Source organism: Tursiops truncatus, chromosome 3, assembly GCF_011762595.2.
Source record: "Tursiops truncatus isolate mTurTru1 chromosome 3, mTurTru1.mat.Y, whole genome shotgun sequence".
In the NCBI taxonomy this organism is placed as follows: domain Eukaryota; kingdom Metazoa; phylum Chordata; class Mammalia; order Artiodactyla; family Delphinidae; genus Tursiops; species Tursiops truncatus.
This window is the reverse complement of record NC_047036.1, coordinates 151015932-151039564: the sequence shown is the minus strand read 5'-3', so window position 1 is coordinate 151039564 and position 23633 is coordinate 151015932. Positions and strand designations below refer to the sequence as shown.

General features: G+C 40.0%; 1 protein-coding gene across 4 annotated transcripts in view; it reads right to left on the bottom strand.

Moving 5' to 3' along the window:
• SIMC1 (SUMO interacting motifs containing 1) overlaps positions 1-23633 on the bottom strand; it is a 97519-nt gene that overhangs the window by 1460 nt on the left and 72426 nt on the right. For 3 of the 4 annotated variants that reach the window (XM_019942731.3, XM_019942734.3, XM_073802816.1), the window contains 2 exons: positions 6243-6399; positions 5980-6064 (listed from right to left, as the gene is read on the bottom strand). In XM_019942731.3, the coding sequence (XP_019798290.2) occupies positions 5980-6064; positions 6243-6399 (242 nt within the window). Of the gene's footprint in view, positions 1-2938; positions 3048-5979; positions 6065-6242; positions 6400-23633 lie in introns of all 4 variants that reach the window. The other variant, XM_073802814.1, reaches the window with a different exon arrangement.

Below are 23633 nucleotides of genomic sequence, written 5' to 3'. Positions count from 1 at the left end.
CTTCCCTCGTTTCCCCAGTGTTCCTCTTCATCACAGCACCTGATTTATTTATTGGGTTGCACTCACCAAAACTATAATTGTTTTTGTTGGCTTGTTCACTGTCAGGCACTGTCACTGCAGCTAGAATGTCAGTCCATGAGGGCTGGGCTCAAGTCTCTGCCTCTGACGTCATGCACTGGGAAAGGGGTGTACATCCTCATCTCTTCCATGTTCTTGCTGGTCACCAGAGAATAACTAGGCAACCCCAATTGTGGGGCATTCTACAAAATAAGTGCCCTGGACTCTTCAAAAATGTACATATTACGAGAGACAAGTAAAGGCTGGGAGCTGTGTTAGATGACAGGAGACTGAAGAGCATAACAACCAAGTACAATGTGTGCTGTTTGACTGAATCCTGGCCAAAAGCAAAACTGAACACCTATAAAGGATATTATCGGCACATATTAGATAATATTAAATCAAGGATAAAATAAGTGGGATGATGAATAGTTGTTATGTAGGGGAATATTCGTATTCTTAAGCTGAAGTATTTAAGCATGAAGGATTATGACAGTGCAACTTACTCTTAACTGGTTCAGCAAGAAAAAGAAAAAAGCATATAGATGGATTAACAGATAAACCAAATGTGGCAAAATGTTAACAGCTTATGAATCAAGGTAAAGTTTATATGGGTGTGCATCGTACTATGCTTTAAACTTTTCTGTAAGTCCAAAAATAAAATACTGGGGGAAAGTACAAAGGTCTAAAGGTATCTCATCCCAAATCCATAACTCAGTCCCAACAAGGTTCTGGAAGTGTGTGGAATTGAGGGAAAGGAGCTCAAGGTTACATATAAGGCAAATGAAGTGAGAAGAGCCCTGCAGCCCTTCTGACTCCCAGGTGCGCCAGAGGCCACAACAGTATCATTTTCTCTATCTCATTTATAAAATGGGGGTAGTGGCGCCTTCATTAACAGGGTTATTAGAAGGACTGAACTACAGTGTCCAGAAATTTGGGAAACAGAATAAACTGAAAAGAAAGTACAATAAATACACTGTAGAGTATCCAAAAAGTCTGGAAACATAGGAGGTGAAGCTGCCTTGAGATGTCATTACAGGGCCCTTTCAACATTCAATCAACAAACATTTACAGTGAGCACCTACTCTGTCTGTGGAACTGGGCTAGAATTCGGGGATGCAGTGGGATCAGAGCCTTGGGCCCAGCCTTCATGGACTGACATTCTAGCTGCAGTGACAGTGCCTGACAGTGAACAAGCCAACAAAAACAATTATAGTTTTGGTGAGTGCAACCCAATAAATAAATCAGGTGCTGTGATGAAGAGGAACACTGGGGAAACGAGGGAAGCAGCTCACTCTAGTCAGGGAGGGCCTCTTAGCTGAGTCCCAAAGGATGAGAAGGAGGTAAGCATGCAAAGGTCTAGGGGAAAAGCAGTCCAGATAGAGAGAACAAGTGCAAATGCCATGATGCAGGAAGAGCTTGTTTCAAGAACTGGAGGTAAGATCCGGGTAGTAAGAAGGAGAGCAGGACTAGAGGAGACTGGCAGGCAGGCTGGGCCACAGAACAATGTGGAGTTTGGCCTCTGAAAGCAAAGGCAAGTATCTGGAGGGTTTTAAGCAGGGAAATGTGCTCTATTTCACTCTGCTACTGGAGGAGAATGGTCACAGGGGACAAAAGCCTTTGAGTAGAATTTGATTTTCTTAAACAAAGCATGTACTACTCTGAAAAAAATTAAAATGACTTTGAAAAGATAGAATTGGCTGAATAGAGTGGGATATAGGGAACATGTGGGTTAGGAGCAAGAAGAATTTGGAATTTATTAATACAGGAAATTCAAAGAAGCAAAGGTTGGCAGTGCCCACCTAACCACCATCCAAGGGGAGGAAGTCTTGGCCAGTGGACTTGAACCATTCTGGTCCAGTTGGCAAGGCCTTGGATTTTATGCTTCAGTAGAGGAGAGTTCTTACATCGGAGGTTCTTGTGATTATTGTGTGAGGTGATTTATGTAAAGGGTTTATTTGGCACAAGGCCTGGCTCAAGATATTCTGGCTGGTAGTATTATTAGTTCCTGAATCAACACTAGGATCAGCTACTATTATTTTATCATAATCATCGTCACTACAGGAATCTCCAATCTAACAGTCACACTGAGCTCTTTATCTTCTCTGCAGATCTTCCATTTATCTCCACGTCAGTACTGGGCGACATCCTTCAGCCTTGGTCACCCATGCCCTGTCACACTGATCTTCAAAGTGCTTCTGATCCGTCACTGCCTCCCCCACTGCACCACCCACACCCTTGTCACCATTATCCCTCCCCTGACCTTTCTGGTCCTCGGCCAAACTATTTATCACACATCAGGCAGAGTGACCTTACTTAAAACCACTTTGATGGGTTCCCTTCACTCTGGAATCAAGGTGAAATTCCTTAACACGAACTCCCTAACAGGAGGGCCCTTCACACCTGCTCCTGTCTGGTACCGTGGTCTCATTTCGTGCTATTACCCCCTTGCTCACTGTATCCTAGTCCCACCAGTTTGCTCTATGTTGCTTGGACTCATTAAGCAACTTCTTGTCTCAAGGCCCTTGGACATGCTGTTTCTTCTTTCTGGGAAACTTTTCCCTCCCTATTCGCTTGGCTAACACTGGTACTTCATATCTCAGCCCAAGTATCACTTCTTCAGGGAGGCCTTCCTGGGTTCCTCCATAAACAGTGTAAGTCCTGTTTTGTGCACTTGTACTTTCCTTCACAGCATTTATTTTCATCGCAATTATATGTTACTTGTGTGGTGGTTTGTTTAGGGTCAATCTCTTTACTAGACAGTTAAGCTCTAGGAGGGCAGGGGCCATGTTGGTCTCATTCATTGAAGTTTTCCCAGTGAGCCAGGCACAGAGGAGGCATTCAGTAAATACTGTTGCCTGGATGAATGTATGAACTTAACTGATCTTGCCTGAGTCTGCTTTTCTCCCCTCTGTGGACAGGGCTCCTTGCAGGAAGGCTGTATGTGAGACTCTCCTTGGAGTGAACAGGTGTCTGACTTCCGCATCGCCCTAAGTGGTCCAGCAGAGCGGAATTCAGGAAAAGCATGCATTTCATTCGTTTAAATACTATATGTTTAAATTCCTAGAATTCATAGTTTCAAAATATGAGGTTCTAATTATTCATAAGCATCAGGAAAACTCATGGCATTATGGCAATTCATAATTTTGCCGAGGCTGACTTGAGTTGCATAGTTGTGAAACTGGGGTGTGGGGGATTGATTCTCTCAGCCAGAGAATGTGAGCTCAGCCAACAGCCCAGCATCCACCTCTCAGTGGGGCTACTCTGCCCTCTACAGAAACATTTACAAGATGTGGGGCTTCAAGATATACTTCTCCCCAGGATCAAGGGTAGATACAAAAGTATTTTAACCATGTATAGAGAGTTTAGAAAGTGGGGGGTCGGAAATTCCTTAGAATCTCACCTTCTAATCTCACCCAGTGATTTCATAGAAAATTAGTTCCTTCCAGTGTGCTTTCACCATATACAGACTTTGGCAACAGACCTGGCTCTGCATTTACTTTCCTCTCAGCCTTTGTTTTCCCATCTGTGAAAGGCGGGTGGTACTCACCTTCACAAGGGTACTGGGTTAGATAAGCCAGTGCATGTGCATTTACCTATGCTGCCTTCCTCTCTTCCTCCATGCTAAGAGGTTCCCATAAACACAGGGCGAGCTTAGGCTCCCCAACCTCTTCCCTTCTTCCCCTGCCCTTGGAGCTGGACAACTCCGGCCGACCTCAAAACGCACTCAACAATGTCCTCAGCCCACTTGAAGAGGACAGAGATGACTAAGGAGCCCTCACAGTAAAATGCCTACTGACAAGGACACTGACCATTTCAGGGAACCATTCAGCTGTGTTCTTTGTAGTTCTTTGTAGGACTCTGTTTTCAAACTACTGGTTCTAAATATTTTTTTCTCCTTCTTAACTCCTGGTCTCCAAAGAAGCTGGAAACGACGTTAAGGATAAAATAGCATTGGAACACACCCCGTTTATTCTTGGTCAATATACACTGGTCTGAGGCCTTCCTCTCCTTTATTCAAGGCAGAAGAATATTCTGTAATAAAAGTAGATCCCATGTCCATCTTAAATTACTATTGCCCATGACCCAGGTGTATTCCCTGGGACGCAAAACAGAAATGAACAAGAAGTGTTAAAGGTGAACTTTAAGCAAAACCGAGCTGCTTTAATATTAAACTTTCAGCTAGATCTCCAAAAGAAACAATTACATAAACCTCCATGAGGCATGGAATTTGCCTTTGGGGCTTTGTTCTGAGAAGGACACATACCTTTCTTTGAGCGTGTTAAAAAATGCACAAACCACACAACTACATGTCGTGGCCTTGACAATGCTCTCTCTTATGTTTTAGTTACAGGCGCCTGAAACAGAGAAGACCCTCCTGGCCAGATGACAGGCAGCTAACACTTGACTGAGCGCTTTCTACTTTTATCTCACGCCCATTAGCAATCAGTCTTGGCAAGTTATGTATTACCATCCCCGTTCTATAGAAGGAAGAAACTGAGGTCTAGAGACATAAAGTTAGCTGCCCAATGCAGAGTAGGTGATGGAGTTGGGATTTAAACCCAGACCTTCTGTCTTAAATCCAGTGCTTTTTAAAATGTTTCTGTAACAGCTTCCTCAATTCCAGGCCCAAGAGGGTGTAAGGACCATCTTATCTTCCCAAGTGCCATTACTGAGCTAAAATCAACCTCAATATGATCATGGCAGGTAAATTGTGTATATATGTATGTATGTGTGTGTGTGTGTGTGTGTGTGTGTGTGTATATGCATTTTCCCCCCTTACTGATGGAGAATAAGTTGGACATTGTACCCCTCAATACTTGAGAATGGATTTCCTAAGACCAAGGGTATTTACTTTCATAAGCCAGGATAATTATTAAAAAAAAATGAAACTTAATATTAACACAATACTATTATATAATCTACTTAAAATTTACCAATTGTCCCAATAATGCACATTATAACTTCTTTTTTCCTGGTTCAGGATCCCATCCAGGATCATGTTTTATGTTTAATATTCATGTGCTTTAGTTTGTTTTTAATCTGGAACAGTTCTTCAGTCTTTCTTTGTTTTTAAGACATTGTGACTTTTGAAAGTACAGGCCAGCTACTTTGTAAAAGCCCTTCAATCTGGGTTTGTCTGATGCTTCCTTCTGATTAGATTCAGGTCATAAATTTTTGGCAAGAACACTACATAAGTGATGAGGTGTCCTTCTCAGGGTATCACATCAAGAGGCATGTCAGTTTTCTCCCCTGAAAACTTACTATCTTTCCTTATGTAATTAATAATTACATTAGTTTCCCCAGGGACCACATTAATCCTTGGCTAATCAAATCATTCTTATTTGAAGCAGCTATTCCATCATTATCCTTGTCAATATTTGCCCCCTGAGTGTTAATTAGTCTAACTTTTCCAGATCCTCACGGATCACTGGCTTTGCCTGTGACTAGAGCAGAGCCACTTTCACAGACTTAAGAGTGTCTTACAACTTTTGCAAGATGTACATTTTTACTTTGCCACTGATTTGCTCTGTATTTGCATCATATTGACGGATATTTATAATGTCCGAGTCAGTGAGCAATCCACCCAACAAAGACGCTGCAGTGATAGGCCACGGAAAGATGCCAGGGCCAAATCAGGTCATTACTAAATCCTTCTCATGTTAGGATGACTTTTGTTTACCTGCACAGCCTAATAACTGTGAGGACCACTGTAGTATCTGCCATAACAAAAATACTATGTGAATTCTTCTGTTTCACAGCAGTGATTCTGGCTATGTCCTTCCTTGTTCCTCACAGTTACACCAAGGAACAATGGTTTACTGAAGCTAACAAATTAGAGTCCCTTATGTAACTTTAATTCATAATAATGTCCACTGTGAGACTCCCACACCATCTGGTTTGTGACCAAATGCTCCATACCTCTTAAAACATGTTGGTAACTGGATAACAGAAACTGTAGATGCTCAACCAGTTCATCCCATGTCTGCCACTGGGTTTTATCCGACTGCAGAGATAGTAAAAGCAATTGGTGATAAATGCCTTCCTCAGTTAGAGGTTTTGTACAGTTTTCAAGTCACTTTTACATAATGTAAAAAAGTGTAAAACACTTTTACATAATTTACTTAATCAAGGATTAAGGAAAAGGTGTTCTAGGCCTGGAACTGAAATAGGGAAAAATGTACCTGACACTTGAGCAGTGATGTGGAATTGTTCAGAAAATAGAGGGCCTGGGCCAGAGACAAGGGCAGGCGGGTGGGTGTCTCACAGCTGTGGAGGAATATGATTTCCAGCACTTTGCAGCGCAGAAGGTGGCTCTCCATGGTAGTAAAGAACATCTCTCTGTGTGGAGAAGAGATAGAGAGAGTTCACCATCACAATTATTGTTTCACGGAACATACACCACAATTCTCCCTGAATGCTCTAACCTTTGCCCTAATCCAGAGAAGGCTAAGAAGGAATACAGTGAAGGCCTACAAAATCACAAAGCTTGTGGACAGGGCAGAAATGGATTTGTTCATAAATTCGCAACTGTCAGAAGGAGGGAAAGTCTTTGATATTTGAAAAAGACTAGTTTAGGACACGTTAAGAAGAATTATATCATACTGTAACCAAGAGAATTAATCATGAGATTACATATTTCTGAATGGCCATAATGTGCCAGGTACTGTTTGGCAGAAACAAGGAATAATAAGAGAAATAAAAGAGGATATTGTTCTCAAAAAGCTGATAGTTGAAGAGGGGCAAGAAGTATGCAACAGGAAACCTACATAAAGCGCAGGGCAAGTGTACACGTATGCGATGTGCCTGTGGCGCTCTAGAGACACAGAGAAGAGAGCACATTTGGTCAAGGGGCTGGAAGCAGCCTTTGTATGGAGGAGGTGACACTGCTGACAGTGGTCTAGGAGTAAAGAAGGCCCGAGGCAGGAGGCATTTCAGTGCAGGGATAAACATGGGTAAAAACAAAGAAGTAAAAGTCATAGCTGGGGCACTGCAGCCTTGTTAAATTTCAAGTCTAGGACTTAAGAGTCCCAGAGGGACTCTGGCCCTTGACTTTGTCACTCTGTGCAGGGCAGGGCTTGGCCAGCGAGGGTGGGTTGGAGCACATTCAGAGGCTTCTGAGCAGGACAGCTGTAAAACGGGGGCTGTGCTTCAGAAAGGTGAATCAAACTCATTGTTCTAAAAGCAATGTCAGCTACCAAAAAAAAAAAGTTATGAATCTCAGATGCACAGGGTGAATCTCTGGACTGCCTGAAGGTTTTTGCCTGAAGGTTTGTTTGGTGGTTCTTGCCAGGTCTGCTTGTCATAGCAATTCTGAGGAATAGACGGCTCATGAGCAGATAAGGAGATGGCAGCAACAGAGCTAGCTCTAGATCTCAGAGTTCTTTCTTCTACAACTGCCCCTTTGCAGTTTTGCAACATCTGGAAAAATAGGGTGCTCTTTGTGCCACTGTCACTTATAAAAATGATAAATAACAAAGTATCTATTCATTTTTATTTTCTTTTTTCCCCTTTCCCGTTGCTGTTCCACCAGGCACAGGTATTATTTGTGTAAAAGCAAGGGTAAAAAAGCAGAATAAATACTTTAAAACCTTTGCTTCTTACCATTCAAAAGTTTTAAAAGGTCTGTAATATTTGTGAAAATCCATTTTATCTCTCTTTTTAAAAAAAAAATATTTATTTATTTATGGCTGTGTTGGGTCTTCGTTGCTGTGCGTGAGCTTTCTCTAGTTGCGGCGAGCGTAGGCTACTCTTCTTTGCAGCGCGCGGGCTTTTCATCGCGGTGGCTTCTCTTGCTGCAGAGCACGGGCTCTGGGCACACGGGCTTCAGTAGTTGTAGCACGTGGGCTTCAGTAGTTGTGGCACGCAGGCTCAGTAGTTGTGGCTCACGGGCTCTAGAGCGCAGCCTCAGTAGTTGTGGCACATGGGCTTAGTTGCTCTGCGGCATGTGGGATCTTCCCGGACCGGGGCTCGAACCCGTGTCCCCTGCATTGGCAGGTGGATTCTTAACCACTGCGCCACCAGGGAAGCCCCATTTTATCTCTTTAATGTGTGTTTTTTTTTTAAGTACGATTCTATACCTCCTCTGACAAATTTTCTTTTTTAATACAAAGGACTCCAAATTATTACATTTATAAGATATTCCCCCAATTCTTTTAAAGTTTAATTTCTACTCTGTATTTGGCCTATTACTTTCACAAGACAGTTTTCCTATTTAGTAACTTTTTATTTCAAACTGTATTTTCTCTTCCAATTTTTATTCCAGGGCCTGCATTTGTCCTGATTTTATAACCCAAGATGGCAAACCCAGAAATATCCAAGGGACAAGAAAGTAATTTTAATGTATTGGACATAGTAGGAAATGGAGGTACAATTATCTATAGCAATTCAAATTCAAAATTTAAAAACAAGATACAGAGGAAGGCTAACATCCAGATCCAGCCTTAACAAGTATAGCTGATATTGGATTTACTCTCCTGTTATCAATAATTATAAACCTGTACAAAATATATGAAATAACTATTTTCAGGCATTGGACAAGCTACTACAAATGACTATTATTCTTGAGAGAAGGGAAACAAAGGTGGTGAACCCCATGTTTACCCCAGATTTCTTGCTGGGGGCACTTTCTAACTAAGGCAGAGGAAAGTGTTGGTCCCAAACAGAAAGCAGTGGGCTTGTTGGGCAGAGCAAACAGAGACTGGAGTTCAGTAGAGCTGAGGTGGCTGGAATTTGTGTCAAAGAAGAGGGAGCTCAAGAAATATGTGTAAGGGGCCCCCTTGGCACACGGACAGGGAGAAGATCCAAAAGCCTGGGAGAGAACAGCTAGTGAGGAGCTATGAGCTGACTGGGAATTTGGGAGAGTACCCAGTGCTGAAAGACATGGGGTTTCAATGAGCTAGAGGAGAGATCTCATTGAACATGTTGGGCATTCAGGTGCAACCCCAGAAAGACTAAGCTACAAGACTAGTATCTTAAGAAGGGTTGATTTAGAACACCCTTACAAATCCTAGAAACAAGGCTTAAAAGGAGAAAGCTAATCTGCCAGTAAATCACTGTCTGCAAGAATGAAACTCAATACTCTTTAAAGGAAGTCAGCAAATTTCAGACTCTCAACAATGTGGCATTCATAATGTTCAGCACACAATAAAAAATTATTAGACAGGGGAAAAAGCAGGAATGTGATTCATAACCAGGAGCAAAATGTCCATAGAAACAGGCTAAGAGTTGATACAGATGTTGGAATTAGTAGACAAGGACTTTAGAACAGCTATTATAAATATGTTCAAAATTAACCAACCAACCAACCAACCAGCCGACCAACTAACCAAGATATATATAATCAGTGATTAGATGGGGACACTTAGCAAAGAGAAATGGACACTATAACAATGAACCAAATGGAGACTCTAGAGCTGAAAAACACAATACCTGAAAAAAAAAAAAATCACTGGATAGGCTTAACAACAATTGGGCACCACAAAAGAAAAGATCAGGAGCATGAAGTCTATCCAAAGTGAAAAAGAGAAAAAAAAAAGACAAGTCAAAACAAAATAAAACAAAACAACAACAGTAGAAAACACCAGATCCTCAGTGTTCTGTGGAACAGTGTCATACAGCTTAATGTATATGTACTTGAATTCCCAGAAGATGAAAGTTTGGGGCAAAAAATAATGGCCAAGATATTTCAAAAATTGATCAAAAGTATCAACTCACAGATTCCAGAATCTCAATAAACCCCAAGCAGGATAAACATAAAGGAAACCACACCTAGTTATAATAATCAAATTGCTGAAAACAAAAAAAAGCAGCCAGAGAACAAAGACACATGGCATATAAGGGAACAAAAGTAAGAAATTCTAATGACTTCTCATCAGCAAGCCAGAAGAAAATGGAACATCTTTAAAATAAATTAAAAATATCTATCAATCTAGAACTCATATCAAGTAAAAACACCATTCATATATGAAGGTAAAATAAAAACATTTCCAGATAAACAAAAGCTGAGAGAATTCATTATGGTAGACCTGCACTACAAAAAATGTTAAAAGAAGTAAAGTTCTTTAGGTGGAAGAGAAATGATACCAAATGGAACTTGGATCTTCAACAAAGAAAGAAGAGCACCCAAAATGGTAGCTATGTGGATCTGATGTGTGTTTTATTTCAGCACCACTAAGCAATTAACTCAATTCTGACACTATTTACCATAGTGTCAGATCCCACAGGTTAAGGGCTCAATCCTACAAGACTGCCCTCCCACTCTCTCTTCAGGTGCCAATTGGAAAGTCCAGGTTGTTGACCTGTGTGCTTCTGAACCACTTAGCTATAGATCGAAGGTTCCCAGAAACCCATCTTAGGTTTGATTAATTTGTTACAGTGGCTCACAGAACTCAGAGAAACACTTTACTTACTAGATTACCAGTTTATTATAAAAGGATATAACTCAAGAACAGCCAAATGGGAGAGATGCATAAGGTATGGGGAAAGGGTGAGGCCCTTCCATGCTCTCTGGGTACATCACTCTACAGGCATCTCCACCTGTTTACCAACCTGGAAGCTCTCTGAACCCAGGCCTTTTGGGTTTTCAAGGAAGCTGCATTAGATAGGCATGACTGATTAAATCATTGGCCATTGGTAATTGAACTCAACCTTCAGCCCCTGCCCATTCCCAAGACGTGGGGGTGGGGTGGGGGGAGGGCTGGTAGTGGAGGGTTGGAGTCCCAACTCTCTAATTACATGGTTCCCCTGGCAACCAGCTCCTATCCTTAGGTCACCAAATACTTTCTGAAAGACCCCTCACTAACATAACAAAGATAACTTGATCACTCTTATCACTTATAAAACTCCAAAAGAGCTCTGTGCCAGGACAGGATGAAGATCAAATATATATATTTCTAATTATAGGTCATAATATCACAGTTAGGTAGTATAAAGACTTTCCCTCCCATATCTCTGAAATTTTTTTAAAAACAACTAAATGTTTAAATCAAAAATATGATCCCATCCTGGAGTAAAATGTATGACAACAATAGCACAGAGGATGGGAGTGGGGTAAATGGAAATACACAGTTATAAGGTTCTTACATTACATGTTATGATATAATATTAATTCAAGGCAGACTCTAGTAAGTTAAGAATGCATATTGTAATTCCAAGAGCAACCATTAAAAAAAGTAAAACATTTGCTGAAAAAGCATGTGATAAAATTCAATACCTGCTCATGATAAAAACTGAGAAAACTAGGAATAGAAGGGAACTTCTTCAACTTATTAATGAATATCTACAAAAAAACTTATAGCTGGCATCATAATTAATGGTGAACTCATATATATATATTTTTTTGCGGTACGCGGGCCTCTCACTGTTGTGGCCTCTCCCGTGGCGGAGCACAGGCTCCGGACGCGCAGGCTCAGTGGCCATGGCTCACGGGGCTAGCCGCTCCGCAGCATGTGGGATCTTCCCGGACCGGGGCACGAACCTGTGTCCCCTGCATTGGCAGGTGGACTCTCAACCACTGCGCCACCAGGGAAGCCCTGAACTCATATTTTAATTAATCAATAATTAATGAACTGAATGCTTTCCCCTAGATCATGAACAAAGGTGTCTGCTTTCATCACTGCTATTCAACATAGTACTGGAAGTTCTAGCCAGTGCAGTAAGGCAATAAAAGGCATACTGATTGGAAAAAAAGAAATAAAACTTTCCCTATTTGCAGATGAAATGATGATCTACACAGACAATCCTAAGGAATCTTTGGCACAAAAGCTTTTTCCTTAAAAGAAAAAGCTGATAAGCTGGACTTCATTAAAATTTAAAGCTTGCTTTTTGAAAGACCTTGTTAAAGAGGATGAAAAGACAAACTACAGAATGGGAGAAAATATTTGCAAACTACAGATCTGAAAAAGGATTGTATCTAGAATATATAAAGACTCTTAAAAGTCAACAGTAGGAGAGCAGAGTCAAGATGGAGATGTGGGAAGACGTGGAGTTAGCTTTTCCCTGCAACTAGGGCGCCTGCCGGCCGCTGGTGGGGGACTCTGATGCCCAAGGAGATGGGAGGTACCCCAAAGTGAACCGGTAGGATGTAGGGGGACTGATGGGGGAGGAGAAGTGGAAGCCAGACAGGATCGGCATCCCTGAGGCCAGGGAGATCAGGAGAGGCAGGCGGGAGGAACTCTCCAGGAAGAGCAGGAGAGGAGGGAGGGCGATTGCCTGGCCCGCCTGGGCCAGGGAGCCTGCTGAGCTCCCAGGCCTGTACCCCCCCTCCAAAGCCCCATCCAGGCTGCATGGGTCCTGGGGGCATAGGAGGGAGGCAGGGAGATCAGGAGAGGCAGTTGGGAGGAGCCATCTGGGAGGAGTGGGGGATGAGCGGAGGGCGATTGCCCCTCTCACTCGGTATGGGGAGCCTGCTGAGATCCCAGGCCTGTCACCTGCCCTCCAAAGACCCCTCCAGGCTATGTAGGTCCTTGAGGGCATAGGAGGGAGGAGGGGAGATCAGGAGGGGCAGGGGGGAGGGGCCCTCCCAGACTGGAAGAGCAGGAGAGGAGAGGAGGGCGTTTGTCCCACCCACTTGAGCCCAGGAAGCCTGTTGGGCTCCCAGGTGAAGTCCCCTGCCCTCTCAGACCAGGAGTGGGGGGCACGCCTGGGCCCCTTCTGTTCCTTGAGCCTAAGCCCCATCCCCCACAGCCCCCAGGGCCTGTTCCAGACCTGTGGGTCCTGAGCATTAGCCCCACCCACTACCCAAACCTCACCCTTGCTTAGGCCCTGCCCTCTGCAGCCAAAGCCTCCTCCCCCACCCCCCTTTTTTTTCCCTCCTCTTTTTTACTACTGTGGTACTGTTGTACCTTCCGGTTGTTGATTCATCTATATTTTTATTTTTATATTCTTCCTAACATATCTGTTAGTTTCCTAGTCTAATTTTATTTTTTACTTTGTTATTGTATTTTATTTTTTTGCCACCCCAGGCAGCTTGTGGGATCTTGGTTCATGAGCCTGCCAGGGTAAGGACGAAGCTCCTGCGGTGGGAGTTCTGAGTCCGAACCACTGGACTAACAGAGAACCTTAGACCCCAGGGAATTTTCATTGGAATGAGGTCTCACGGAGTTCCTCATCTTAGCACCAAGACCCAGCTCTACCCAGTAGCCTACAAACCCCAGTGTTGGAAGCCTCAGGCCAAACAACCAGTAAGACAAGAACACAGTCCCACTCATAAAAAAATTAAAAAAAATGAGACGGCAAAATAATATGTCACAGATGGAGGAGCAAGGTAAAAACCTACAAGACCAAAAATATGAAGAGGAAATAGGCAATCTACCTGAAAAAGAATTCAAAGTAATGATAGTAATGATGATTCAGAATCTCGGAAACAGAATGGAGGCACAGACTGAGAAAATACAAGAAATGTTTAACAAAGGTCTAGAAGAAATAAAGAACAAACAGAGATGAACAATACAATAACTGAAATAAAAAATACAGCAGAAGGAATCAGTAACAGAATAACTGAGGCAGAAGAACAAGTAAGTAACCTGGAAGACAAAATGGTGGAAATAACTGTCGAGGAGCAGAATAAAGAAAAAAGAATGAAAAGAATTGAAGACAATCTCAGAGATCTCTGGGACAACACTAAACACACCAACATTCGAATTATAGGGGTCCCAGAAGAAGAAGAGAAAAAGAAAGGGTCTGAGAAAATATCTGAAGAGATTATAGTTGAAAACTTCCATAACATGGGAAAGAGTCACTTAAGTCCAGGAAGCAAAGAGAGTCCCATACAGGATAAACCCTAGGAAAAACACACCAAGACACATATTATTCAAACTAACAAAAATTAAATTCAAAGAAAAATATTAAAAGCAGCAAGGGAAAAACAAAAAATAACATATAAAGGAATCCCCATAACGTTATCAGCTGATTTTTCAGCAGAAACTCTGCAGGCCAGAAGGGAGTGGCAGGATATACTTAAAGTGATGAAAGAGAAAAACCTACAACCTAGATTACTCTACCCAGCAAGGATCTCATTCAGATTCAATGGAGAAGTCAAAAGCTTTTCAGACAAGGAAAAGCTAAGAGAATTCAGCACCACCAAACCAGCTTTACAACAAATGCTAAAGAAACTTCTCCAAGCGGGAAACACAAGAGGAGAAAAAGACCCACAGAAACAAACCCAAAACAGTTGAGAAAATAGTAATAGGAACATACATATCGATAATAACCTTGATTATTAAATGCCCCAACCAAAAGACACAGACTGGCTGAATGGATACAAAAACAAGACCCATATATATGCTGTCTACAAGAGACCCACTTCACATCTAGGGACATATACACACTGAAACTGAAGGGATGGAAAAAGATGTTATAACAGACAAGGAGGGACACTACATAATGATCAAAGGATCAATCCAAGAAGAAGATATAACAATTATAAATATATATGCACCCAGCATAGGAGCACCTCAATACATAGGCAAATGCTAACAACCACGAAAGGAGAAATCGACAGTAACACAATAATAGTAGAGGACTTTAACACCCCAGTTATACCAATGGACAGATCATCCAAACAGAAAATAAATAAGGAAACACAAACTTTAAATGACACAATAGACCAGACAGATCTAACTGATATTTATAGAACATTCCACCCAAACGTGGCAGAATACACTTTCTTCTCAAGTGCACATGGAACATTCTTCAGGATAGATCACATCTTTGGTCACAAATCAAGCCTCGGAAAATTTAAGAAAATTGAAATCATATCAACCATCTTTTCTGACCACATGCCATGAGACTGGAAATCAATCACAGGAAAAAAACTGTAAAAAACACAAATACATGGAGGCTAAGCAGTGCACTACTAAATAACCAAGGGATCACTGAAGAAATCAAAGAAGAAATAAAAAAATACATAGGAACAAATGACAATGAAAACATGATAACCCAAAACCTATGGGATGCAGCAAAAGCAGTTCTAAGAGAGAAGTTTATAGCAATACAATCTCACTACAAGAAACAAGAAAAATCTCAAATAAACAATCTAACTCTATACTTAAAACAGCTAGAGAAAGAAGAACAAAGAAAACCCAAAGTCAGTAGAAGGAAAGAAATCATAAAGACGAGAGCAGAAATAAATGAAATAGAAATGAAGAAAACAATAGCAAAGATCAATACAACTAAAAGCTGGTTCTTTGAGAAAAACAAAATTGATAAACCCTTAGTCAGGTTCATCAAGAAAAAAAGGGAGAGGATGCAAGTCAATAAAATTAGAAATGAAAAAGGAGAAGTTACAACAGACACTGCAGAAATACAAAGCATCGTAAGAGACTACTACAAGCAACTATACGCCAACAAAATGGACAACCATGAAGAAACGGACAAATTCTTGGAAAGGTACAATTTTCCAAGACTGAACCAGGAAGAATTAGAAAATATAAACAGAACTATCACAAGTAATGAAATTGAAACTGTAATTTAAAATCTTCCAACAAACAAAAGTCCAGGACCAGATGGCTTCACAGGCGAATTCTATCAAACATTTAGAGAAGAGCTAACACGAATCCTTCTCAAACTCTTCCAAACAAAATCCTGAACAAAATACTAGTAAACAGAATCCAACAGCACATTAAAAGGATCATACACCATGATCAAGTGGGATTTATCCCAGGGATGCAAGGATTCTTTAATATACGCAAATCAATCAATATGGTACACCACATTAACAAATTAAGGAATAAAAACCATATGATCATCTCAATAGATGCAGAAAAAGCTTTTGACAAAATTCAACACCCATTTATGATAAAAACTCTCCAGAAAATGGGCATAGAGGGAACCTACCTCAACATAATAAAGGCCATATATGACAAACCCACAGCAAGCATCATACTCAATGGTGAAAAACTGAAAGCATTTCCACTAAGATCAGGAACAAGACAAGGATGTCCACTCTCACCACTCTTATTCAACATAGTTTTGTAAGTCCTAGCCACAGCAATCAGAGAAGAAAAAGAAAAAACAGGAATACAAATTGGAAAAGAAGAAGTAAAACTGTCACTGTTTGCCAACAACATGATGCTATACATAGAAAATCCTAAAGATACCACCAGAAAACTACTAGAACTAATCAATGAATTTGGTAAGGTTGCAGGATACAAAATTAATGCACAGAAATCTCTGGCATTCCTATACACCACCAACAAAAAGCAGAAACAGAAACTAAGAAAACACTCCCATTTACCATTGCAACAAAAAGAATAAAATACCTAGGAATAAACCTGCCTAAGGAGGTGAAAGACTTGCACTCAGAAAACTATAAAACACTGACGAAAGAAATCAAACATGACATAAACAGACGGAGAAATATATCATGTTCTTGGATTGGAAGAATCAATATTGTGAAAATGACTATACTACCTAAAGCAATCTACAGATTCAATGCAATCCCTATCAAACTACCAATGGCATTTTTCACAGAATTAGAACAAAAAACTTTACAATTCGTATGGAAACACAAAAGACTCTGAATAGCCAAGGAATCTTGAGAAAGAAAAATGGACTTGGAGGAATCAGGCTCCCCAACTTCAAACTATACTACAAAGCTACAGTAATCAAGACAGTATGGTACTGGCACAAAAACAGAAATATAGATCAATGGTACAGGATAGAATGCCCAGAGATAAACCCATGCATATATGGGCACCTAATTACGACAAAGGAGGCAAGAACATACAATGGAGAAAAGACATCCTCTTCAATAAGTGATGCTGGGAAAACTGGACAGCTACGTGTAAAAGAATGAAATTAGAATACTACCTAACACCATACACAAAAATAAACTCCATATAGATTAAACACTTAAACATAAGGCCAGACACTATAAAACTCTTAGAGGAAAACATAGGAAAAACACTCTTTAACATAAACCACAGCAAGATCTTTTTTGAACCATATCCTAGAGTAACAGAAATAAAAACAAAAATAAACAAATGGGACTTAAACTTAAGAGCTTTTGCACAGCAAAGGAAACCATAACCAAGACAAAAAGACAACCCTCAGAATGGGAGAAAATAATATTTGCAAATGAAACAACAAAGGATTAATCTCCAAAATATACAAACAGCTCATGGAGCTCAATATGAAAAAAACCAAACAATCCAGTTAAAAAATGGGTGGAAGACCTAAATAGACATTTCATACAGATGGCCAAGAGGCACATGAAAAGATGCTCAACATCACTAATTATTAGAGAAATGCAAATCAAAACTAAAATGAGGGGCTTCCCTGGTGGCGCAGTGGTTGAGAGTCCACCTGCCGATGCAGGGGACACGGGTTCGTGCCCCGGTCCGGCAAGATCCCATATGCCGTGGAGCGGCTGGGCCTGTGAGCCATGGCTGCTGAGCCTGCACGTCCAGAGCCTGTGCTCCACAATGGGAGGGGCCACAACAGTGAGAGGCCCGCGTACTGCAAAAAAAAATAATAATAAACTACAATGAGGTATCACCTCACGCTGGTCAGAATGGTCATTATCAAAAAATCTAGAAACAATAAATGCTGGAAAGGGTGTGGTGAAAAGGGAATCCTCCTGCACTGTTGGTGGGAATGTAAATTGATACAACCACTATGGAAAACAGTATGCAGGTTCCTTAAAAAACTAAAAAGAGAACTACCATATGACCCAGCAATCCCACTACTGGGCATATACCCTGAGAAAACCATAATTCAAAAAGAGACATGTACCAATGTTCATTGCAGCACTATTTACAATAGCCAGGACATGGAACCAACCTAAATGTCCATCAACAGATGAATGGGTAAGGAAGATGTGGCACATATGCACAATGGAATATTACTCAGCCATAAAAAGAAACAAAATTGAGTTATTTGTAGTGAGGTGGATGGGCCTAGAGTCTCTCATACAGAGTGAAGTAAGTCAGAAAGAGAAAAACAGATACTATATGCTAACACATATATATGGAATCTAAAAAAAAAAAGGTACTGATGAACCTAGTTGCAGGGCAGGAATAAAGAGATAGACATAGAAAATGGACTTTAGGACATGGGGTGGGAGGGCAAAGTGCGAGTAGCATTGACATACATACACTACCAAATGTAAAATAGTTGGCTGGTGGGAAGCAGCAGCATAGCACAGGGAGATCGTCTCGGTGCTTTATGATGACCTAGAGGGGGGATGGGAGGGAGGCTCAAGAGGGAAGGGATATGGGGACATGTGTATGCATATGGCTATTCGCTTCACTGTGCAACAGAAACTAACACAGTATTGTGAAGTAATTATATTCCAATAAAGATCTATTAAAAAAAACCAAACTCAGTAAAAAAGCAAACAATCTATTTAGAACATGAGAAAAAAATATTTTAGTGAAGATGTTATACAGATGGTATTAAGCACATGAAAAGATGTTCAACTTCATTAGCCATCAGAGAAATGAAGATGAAAATCATAATGAGAATCCACTACACACCTATCAGAATGGCTAAAATAAAAAACAGTAACAACACCAAATGCTGGCCAGGATGCAGAGAAACTGGATCACTCATATACTGCTGGGGGGAATGTAAAACCGTACAGCCACTCAAGGAAACAGTTTGGCAGTTTCTTAAAAAAATTAAATAAGTAACTACTATATAATACAAAAATTGCACTCCTTGGCACTTATTCCATAGAAATGAAGACTTACATTTATTCAAAAATTTGTACATGAATGTTTATAGAAGTTTTATTCATAATAGCCCCAAACTGGTAACAAGACAGATATCCTTCAGGAGGTAAATTGTTAAAAAAAAAAAAAATCAAAGGTACATCCACACTATGGAATACTATTCAGCAATAAAAAATAATCAACTATTGATAGATACAACAACCTGAATGGATCTCCAGAGATTTATGCTAAGTGAAAAAGCCAATCCCCAAAGGTTACATACTGTATGATTCCACTTATACAATATCTTGAAATGACAAAACTATAAAAATGAAAAATAGACTAGTAGTTGCCAAGGGTTAAGAAGGGGTGGCAGTGGGAAGGTATAGTTCTAAAAGGGCAAAATGAATAATCCTTATGACTATGGAAATGTTCTCTATCTTGGCTTCTATCATTCTTTGTTTTTATTTTTAAAAATTGAAAAAAATTTTTATTTTTGGCTGCATTGGGTTGCTGCACACGGGCTTTCTCTATTTGCTGTGAGTGGGGGCTACTCTTCGTTGCAGTGCGCGGGCTTCTTATTGCGGTGGGCTCTCTCGTTGCGGAGCACGGGCTCTAGGCACACAGGCCTCAGCAGTTGCGGCACGTGGACTCAGTAGTTGTGGCTCACGGGCTCTAGAGTGCAGGCTCAGTAGTTGAGGCTCACGGACTTAGTTTCCCTGCGGCATGTGGGATCTTCCCAGACCGGGGCTCAAACCTGTGTCCCCTGCATTGGCAGGTGGATTCTTAACCACTGCGCCACCAGGGAAATCCATTCTTGATATCCTGGTTGTGATACATGCACTAAAGTTTTGCAATATGTTACCACTGGGCAAAATTGTGTAAAGAGTACATGTGATCTCTCTGTATTATTCCTTACAACTACATAAGAATCTACAACTATGTAAAAATAAATTTTTAATTTAAAAAAGTTAAAAAGACTTAGGAAAGATAAAATGGAATAATAGAAAATGATTAATCCAAAAGAAGGCAGAAAAGGAGGCAAAAATGAACAAAGAACAAAAGGGACAAATAGGAAACAAACAGTAAGATGACAGATATAAAACCAATAATTAAATTAAATGTAAATGGAATAAATAACTCCAGTTAAAAGGCAGGGATTTTCAGCTGCCTATAAAAGCAAATCTGACTATATGCTGTTTACAATAAATATACCTTTTTTTTAAACTTATTTTTTATACTCAGAGAAGAGTTGCAAGAATAGTACAAATAATTCCCAAATACCCTTAGTATTTTTCACTCACATTCCCCAAGTGTTAGACATTTACCATATCTTCTTTATCCTTCTGACTAACTCTGTCTTTCTATTTTTTTTCTCTAAACTATTTGATAGTAAGTTGCAGACATGATGCCCATTTATCCCTAAATACTTGCAGTGTATAATTCCTAAAAACAAGGACATTCTCTAAGATAACCACGTACAATGATAAAAAAAATCAGAAAATTAATCTTAATGCAATACTATTATATTAAGCATAGACTTTAATCAGATTTTTTAAATTGTCTTAATCATGCTATTAATAGCAAAAGAAAATCCCAGATTATGCATTGCATTCAGTTGCCTGTTTTCTAATGTCCTTTGATCTGGAATAGTTCCTCAATCTTGCTTTGTCTTTCATGACATTGACATTTTGGAAAAGTGCAGGTCAGTTTTTTTCATAGAATGTTTCTCATTTGGGATTTCTCTGATGTTTTCCCATGATTTGATTGAGGTTATGCATTTTTTGGCAAGAGGACTGCAAAAATGTTGTGTGTATCATATCAAGGGGCATATGATGCCAATTTGTCCCATTGCTGGTGTTAATTTTGATCACTTGACTATGGTAGTATCTCCACAGTAAAGTTATTATTTTTCACTTCATAATTAATATCTTGTGAGAATATACTTTGAGATTATGCAAATATCTTGGAGTACACAAACTTTCACAATTTTAGTACACACTCATACCTGAATTTACTCTTATTATGATGGCTTCCAAATGGTATTTTTTCCCCTAATTCATCATTTCTTCTTCTTTTTTTTTTTTTTTTTTGCGGTATGCGGACCTCTCACTGTTGTGGCCTCTCCCGTTGCGGAGCACAGGCTCCGGACGCGCAGGCTCGGCGGCCATGGCTCATGGGCCCAGCCGCTCCGCGGCATGTGGGATCTTCCCGGACCGGGGCACGAACTCGTGTCCCCTGCATCGGCAGGTGGACTCTCAACCACTGCGCCACCAGGGAAGCCCCATCATTTCTTCTTATATTTATTAGCTGGCTTTCTAATATAAGGAAGAGAGTCCGTTTTCTTCCTTCCTATCAGTATTAGAATCATGGATTCTTATTTTACACAACAGTTTATAATGTTCTACTGTCAATATTTATTTGGTACTCAAATTATCCCAGATTTAGTCAGTGGAAGCCCTTTAAGCTTCTTTTGACATGCTCTGAACATTCCTTGAACATTTCCTCACTTTCTGGAACAAGATGTTCTAGGCTCATTTTATACTTTTCTTTACCTCAGCTCTGGAATTAGTCATTTCCTTAAAGAACTCTGGTTCCTTTAAGTATAAACTAGTATTTAGAAACAAAGATCTGAGTACTAGGTGTGCTCACTGCTACTAGGGTGTAATTGTTTCTATGCTCTCTCAGTGGGTAAAGGTAGGAAACAGACGTATGAATTCACACACACACACTATATATATATATATATAACACACTCACACATCTACATTTATTCCTATATCTATTAGAAACCACAAGTTCATGTTGATACCTCCAATTCCAATCCAGCACCACAGGGTTCCTTCTATCCTTTCCCCTTTTCATATGTGTAACTCTCTTCTCTGACAGTGAGAAACTTGGCTCTCATTATCCACAATACATTTATTTGTTTAATCCTAGAATACACATAAGATAGTTTTTGAATTGTTAACTCATACTTTCTGTGAAAAAGAAAGTTACTAACTAGAGTTTAATATTTACTTACACTTCATTTTGTCTTTAGCCTGAGGGCGTTTAGTCCAGATACTGTGTTTTACCTTACTTGGACAGACTAGTGGTTTCCAGGGGTTGGAGAAGATGAATAGTTACCCGTAAAAGGGTAGTACAAGGGATCTTTGTGGTGATGGAACAGTTCCATATATCTTGATTGTGCTGGTGGTTATATGAAGCTACAAATGTGATAAAATTACATAGAACTACCCTCAAATGAGGGCAATCTAGGTGAAATGGATGAAATCTGAATATGTTCTGTGGATTATACCAATGTCAATTTCCTTTTTGTGATACTGTTATAGTTATGCAAGATGTAATCACTAGGGGAAAGAGGGTGAAGGGTATACAGGACCCCTCTGTACTAGTTTTTGCAACTTCCTGTGAATCTATAATTATTTAAAAATAAGAAGTAAAAAAAAAGTTGCTTGGGCTTGTCCTCCCTCCCATCCCCCACCCCATGGCCCCAATTATTATTCATTTAAAACACAGGTTAATTTGTGTCTGTTTGTATTGCATGTTAGGCTCCCATCCAACTTCCTTGCTGATTTATTTTTCTTTTTTTGAGTATATAAAACATTAATATGGTTCTAAAAGTCTAAAAGTTATAACTATACAAAGAAGTATACTCAGGGAAGTATTACACTACCAATACTACCATTAAGGTCATTCCAACTCCAGTTCAGAACCTTATCTCCTTTCCAGCCCATTGCCATCTATCTACCCCTGTATGTAAGCAATTTGATTAGACTGCAGTTTATCTTAACTTGGTTTCTTTTTTTGTAAATTATTATAATCATGTATGCTTAAAAATTTCTCCTTTTTAGAAAAAGATATGTATATTTATTATGCATACTCTTTTGTATTTTGCTTTGTTTACTTAACAATATATTTTGTAAAACAGATCATAAATATTTTGCTCCTATTTTTAAATTTTACTTTTTTACAGCTACATCTTCACTGTGTAGATGTACCACAGATATTCAACCACTGCCCTATGGATGGGCATTTGGGTTATTTCTAGTATTTTGCAATTACAAACATGCTGTTGTGAATATCCTTGTGCATATGTATTTTTATACTGTTAAAAGTGTACCTTCAGGGGGCTTCCCTGGTGGCGCAGTGGTTGAGAGTCCGCCTGCCGATGCAGGGAACACATGTTTGTGCCCCGGTCCAGGAAGATCCCACATGCCGCGGAGCGGCTGGGCCCGTGCGCCATGGCCGCTGAGCCTGCGCGTCCGGAGCCTGTGCCCCGCAACGGGAGAGGCCACAACAGTGAGAGGCCCGCGTACCGCAAAAAGAAAAAAAAAAAGTGTACCTTCAGGGTAAATTCCTAGACATGAGATTGCTGGGTCAAGAGGTACATGTACCTTTAATTTTGTTAGATATTGTAAAATTCCCCTCCATAAGGCTTGTACCATTCTGCAGTCCCACCAGCAATGTATGAGTACCTACCTGCTTTCTCAAAGTCTCACTAATGGAGTCTTTTATAGTACTTTAAAATTTTTACTATTTAGATAGGTTAGAAATTGTACCTCAGTGTAGTTTTAATTTAAATTTCTTTAAATATGAATGAGGTTGAACAGTATAAGAAAATAAAATCACAGATCACTATCTCTAGTAAACATAGATACAAAAGCCCTTAACAAAATATTAGCAAATTCAATCTGTCAATAAAAAAAGGATAACATATCACAGTCAAGTAGGGTTTTTTATTCTAGGAATGCAAGGTTGTTTTAATATTAGGAAATTAATCAATGTAATCCATCACACCAATGGAAGAAAGGAGAAAAATTTTGACTATCTCAATAGAGGAAAAAAATTTCACAAATTTTAATACCTATTCTTCACAAAAACACTCAATATATTAGAAATAGAAGGAAGTCTCCT